The following is a 5,000-nucleotide window of genomic DNA, read 5'->3' as shown; positions in this document are numbered from 1 at the left end:
TTAATATTATTTTTTCCTAAGTGGTTTTCTGAACTATGTCAAGTCATCTTTAAAAACCACCCCAAGTTTCTGCACTTTTTAATCCAGAAACCTGCTTCCTGATTCCCAGCACAGCGCCATCTACAGGTAATTGTGATAATGGAGGTGACTCTGCGCATGCGCACTAAAGCCATTACGGTTGCTAGCTACGGTTGTGACGTAGAGACGCCTTCTTAGTTTTAACTAAACGATAGTTCATTTTCATATCGACTTTCTAACTATTCACCATCTTATTTCGTTATTATAACATTTCTAAAGTATTATTTATATGTTTTTTGTAAGCAGAAATCATAACATGGTCGTTTTGTTTTGTTTTTTTCTTCCGATAGACGACTGAATGCCCGGATGTAACTCGTTCACACGCGCGTGCAATAGAATTCCGTGCGAGTTTGAAATAACGGTCATTTAAAAAGCGTTAAAATAAATAACAAAAGGAAAGCGGAGCTCTTATATATATCATGTTACAACAATATGCGGAATAATAAGCAGAATAATACCTTGACACTCTGGTCGCTGGAACAAGTTGCCATCCTGCGGCCGTGGAAATCATAAGAAACATCATGAATGAGATCTTTATGATCCGCCGCGATGCTTTTCGCCACAAACATCCTTGATTTATAAGCCTATAAATCCACAAACATCAGCTTAGCCTGAAAGCTAATTCAGTTAAGAGGGGAAAAAAAAGCATATAAATCATGGATATTTGATATAACTTTTGACGGGCGCGTGAATTCAACTAAACTCAAGGCGCCATTTTGTTCATCTGAGCTTCATCGCTTTTATCCAAAATCACCGTTTATTCATGACGTAGTGCACTATGTAGGGTGTATAACGCAGCACTGCTAAGCCTACATGTAGTGTGCTTGTGAAGGGAGCGCGAGGTGAATTGGGATTCACCTTGTTTCTGTGTTAGTAGATCTAAACACTAAAGAGTTGATTATCGCCACCTGCTGGTTTGGCGGCGCAACAACCGGATTTCCCAATTATAGAAAGTGTGTATTTGCCACAAGAGGGCGCTCACAACCTGAACTACGACGCCTTATAACCTGTTATGAAGGTGATTTTATTACAAAATTAAAAATAAATAAATAAAAACCTCTCTAATCTAGTATAAAGGCCATAATGGCATCGTAGATCATTCAGTTATTTATCTTGATATACTTAATTTTGGCTTTTAGCTGTTTTCTTTTCTTATATCCTATCTGCTATCATACTTATTTGTGATATTTTATTCAATAATAATAATAATAATAATAATAATAATAATAATAATAATAATTCACCATTTATTACACATTTATTTATTCAGTCAGTTTCAGTCAATCAATACTTATTTTTGAAAACCTATATTGGAAAACAAACAAAAAATACACACAAACAAAGAAACAAACAAGCAAATGTATTTAAATAAAAAAAAATAAAATAAGAGAATATATTTCTTTCACATTAGTGAATGAAACAAATAAAAAGCAAGAAAACATAAGTAATGTCTAATTTATTTATTGTGTCAGTTTGTGTAAATGTTATTTTTTACAATTTTAGAAATTTCAATAAATTAATTTTAGTTGTAAATTTTTTTGTATTGTTTCATTTGATGTTATTTATAATTTATAACATTTAAGTTTTATGTCCTTTGTATACAGCCTGAAGGACCTCTTCAACTGCGCATGCGCGGATCTCCTGTTTAAACGCACTTGCGCGTGCGCGTTGACGAGCAGCAGCGTCCGCGGATCTACAACGCATCCTTTCCCGGAAGTGGCGCGCGTTTAATGTTTGTGCGTCAGCGCTAAAGTCAGCGTTTAGTCAAAACTCCAACGCCGTCGCGTTTTTTTTTTCACCACAGATGTCAACTTGGATACGTTTGTTTTCCAAGCCCATGGCTGAAAACACGAGTGATCATTTTGTATAGTAATGTTTATTTTTTTAACTAAAAATCAATCAAGTTAACTGACAGAAGTCCTGTAAAGGGAAGGGAAAAATGGACCACGAATTTGAGGACATGGATTCAGAAGGCCGGTGGCAAAACCTCTACATAGTAAGTTAGCTGGCTAGGCTAACTCGTTAGCCTGCCGTAAAGCTGTTTGCTAATCCGTCATGAAGGCTCGCTGTTTAGGCTAAGAACATTTTTAAAACCTTTTTAAACCACATGTGTCATGTTTAACCGACTCGCAGCTTAGCCACAGCTTCACTTCTCACATTAACATGACAGTTAAGCTTTGGAACGGCGTCGAAATGTGTAGCGGTGATCTGCGCATGCGCAAACACTACTGATGCGCCGTTCGCAAGGGAGTCGACTCTTTGAATCGATTCATTTAGGTCGAATCGACTCGCTTATGTGAGCCGTTTTTTTGTAATCTGTTTTTTTTCTTTTTTAATAGATTATTCTTGCAGTATAATTTAATGTCGATTTTTTTTTTTTAGTTTAAATGGAAATTAATCTTCTTAATGAAACACACTACTGTATTTGTTACTGTAAGTTAATATTGCTTTGCACACACTTTATACTTGTTTAGATAGATTGTATAAAATGCAACGCAAATAAATGTAGTTTTCTTAATTATAAGGTTTATAAGGTTGAGTAAGATTTTATGGAACAATTTCAGCCAAAGAAGAGCAATCAGTGGTCAGAATATCGCGGATTTTTCGCAATGATGGCAGTGAGTCGGTTCGGAGTCGGCTCTTCTTGGAAAGCTGAGTCGAATGATCTGACTCGCTAAAAAGATACCCATCACTATCAAACACTGCTGTAAAAGTCAGATTATTATCTCAGCACGGAGGATGAGGAGGAGGAGGATGATGATGGAGATTATTGATTTCCATAGTGACACTAAAATTAAACTAAAACAGCAATGTGGAAAAAAAAAAAAACATGTGAAACCTAAGATTAAAAAAAAAAGTCTAGTGGGCAGTTTTGGTTCCTTATAGCATGCTGTGTGTGTTGAGCTCATTATCTGCAGTTGCTGATTTGCTGATTCAGGGAAGAAAATGAAAACAAAAGGGACACTTGTTGGTACATGCTGTTTCCTGGAAGTCATGTATATTAAGGCTTTCTGGGAAAGTCGTCCCTCTGCAGGCGTCAGTGTGGGACGAGCCGCTGACTATCAGGAGTTCAGGACCGGAGCGTAGGGAGAATTTCTGGCTAAATCCAGCAGAGACGTAGGAGGGAATGGCTGAAAAACAGCCTGCTGTGAACACTGGGTCTGTTTAAACATTAACATTATTCTGATCAGCTCTCGCTTTCTCTCCCTCTCTCTCTCTCTCTGTCTTTCTCGTCGTTTTTATATTTACATGTAACGTTTTCATGCACGCTTTTATTGCTATAATCCTTATCATTGCTGTTGTAGATGATTTGAATGACAGATGGCTCACAGCTGAGAGTCCCGCTGGTTAAAGCCGTAATTCAGACATCGACGCAGGAACAGTTTACAGTGTGGACGTTTTATTGAACCGTTCCTTTATGTTTTTTTTTTTTTTTTTTTTTAACATCTTCTCTTCTAGCAAACACAACAGTTTGGGACACAGACACCCCGATGAGCTCGGTGTCTCTTAAAGTGGAGTAAATGAGTGAATATGTTGTGCATGAAAAAAGAGTTTGCAATGACGTCCTTGAAGGTGGACAGAAACACTGCTGTAATGTAACAGATTCCACACGAGTGTAACAGCGTGACAGGACGAGCGTGACAGCGCGACAGGACGAGCGTGACAGCGCGACAGGACGAGCGTGACAGCGCGACAGGACGAGCGTGACAGCGTGACAGCGCGACAGGACGAGCGTGACAGCGCGACAGCGCGACAGGACGAGCGTGACAGCGCGGCAGGACGAGTGTGACAGCGTGACAGCGCGACAGGACGAGCGTGACAGCGCGACAGGACGAGCGTGACAGCGCGACAGGACGAGTGTGACAGCGTGACAGCGCGACAGGACGAGTGTGACAGCGTGACAGCGCGACAGGACGAGTGTGACAGCGCGGCAGGACGAGTGTGACAGCGCGGCAGGACGAGTGTGACAGCGCGGCAGGACGAGTGTGACAGCGCGGCAGGACGAGTATAAGAGTGTGACAGCGCGGCAGGACGAGTGTGACAGTGTGACAGCGCGACAGGACGAGTGTGACAGGACGTATATAAGAGTGTGACAGTGTGGCAGGACGAGCGTGACAGCGTGGCAGGACGAGTGTGACAGTGTGGCAGGACGAGTATAAGAGTGTGACAGGACGAGTGTAAGAGTGTGACAGCGCGACAGGACGAGTGTAAGAGTGTGACAGCGCGACAGGACGAGTGTAAGAGTGTGACAGCGCGACAGGACGAGTGTGACAGTGTGACAGCGCGAGAGGACGAGTGTGACAGTGTGACAGGACGAGCGTGACAGCGCGACAGGACGAGTGTGACACTGTGACAGCGCGACGAGTGTGGCAGTGTGGCAGCGTGACAAGATGAGTGTGCCAGTGTGACAGGACGAGTGTAAGAGTGTGACAGCGCGGCAGGACGAGTGTGACAGCGCGGCAGGACGAGTGTGACAGCGCGGCAGGACGAGTGTGACAGCGCGGCAGGACGAGTATAAGAGTGTGACAGCGTGACAGTGTGGCAGGACGAGTGTGACAGCGTGACAGGACGAGTGTGACAGGACGTATATAAGAGTGTGACAGTGTGGCAGGACGAGTGTGACAGTGTGACAGCGCGACAGGACGAGTGTGACAGGACGTATATAAGAGTGTGACAGTGTGGCAGGACGAGTGTGACAGTGTGGCAGGACGAGTGTGACAGTGTGGCAGGACGAGTGTGACAGCGCGACAGGACGAGTGTGACACTGTGACAGCGCGACAGGACGAGTGTGACAGTGTGGCAGGATGAGTATAAGAGTGTGACAGCGCGACAGGACGAGTGTGACAGTGTGGCAGGATGAGTATAAGAGTGTGACAGCGCGACAGGACGAGTGTAAGAGTGTGACAGCGCGACAGGACGAG

General features: G+C 43.1%; 2 protein-coding genes across 5 annotated transcripts in view; one reads left to right on the top strand and one right to left on the bottom strand.

The window, feature by feature from the left end:
- The window catches only part of seh1l (SEH1-like (S. cerevisiae)), a 12,183-nt gene extending 11,365 nt beyond the window's left edge, over positions 1-818 (bottom strand). Inside the window, exon 1 of one of the 2 annotated variants that reach the window (XM_026945978.3) lies at positions 537-818. In XM_026945978.3, the coding sequence (XP_026801779.1) occupies positions 537-647 (111 nt within the window). In that variant the 5' untranslated portion in view covers positions 648-818. The remainder of the gene's footprint in view (positions 1-536) is intronic. The other variant, XM_026945979.3, reaches the window with a different exon arrangement.
- Positions 819-1,750: 932 nt separating this feature from the next.
- ptpn2b (protein tyrosine phosphatase non-receptor type 2b) overlaps positions 1,751-5,000 on the top strand; it is a 29,078-nt gene continuing 25,828 nt past the window's right edge. For 2 of the 3 annotated variants that reach the window (XR_008300794.1, XM_053228434.1), the window contains exon 1: positions 1,751-2,074. Coding sequence is in view for 2 of the 3 variants with exons in the window: in XM_053228434.1 (XP_053084409.1) it covers positions 2,018-2,074 (57 nt within the window). In the remaining variant the exon portion in view is untranslated. The remainder of the gene's footprint in view (positions 2,075-5,000) is intronic. The other variant, XM_034298500.2, reaches the window with a different exon arrangement.

Source organism: Pangasianodon hypophthalmus, chromosome 23 (genome assembly GCF_027358585.1).
Source record: "Pangasianodon hypophthalmus isolate fPanHyp1 chromosome 23, fPanHyp1.pri, whole genome shotgun sequence".
NCBI lineage: Eukaryota > Metazoa > Chordata > Actinopteri > Siluriformes > Pangasiidae > Pangasianodon > Pangasianodon hypophthalmus.
The sequence above is the reverse complement of the archived record's forward strand: the minus strand, read 5'-3'. Positions and strand labels throughout refer to the sequence as shown.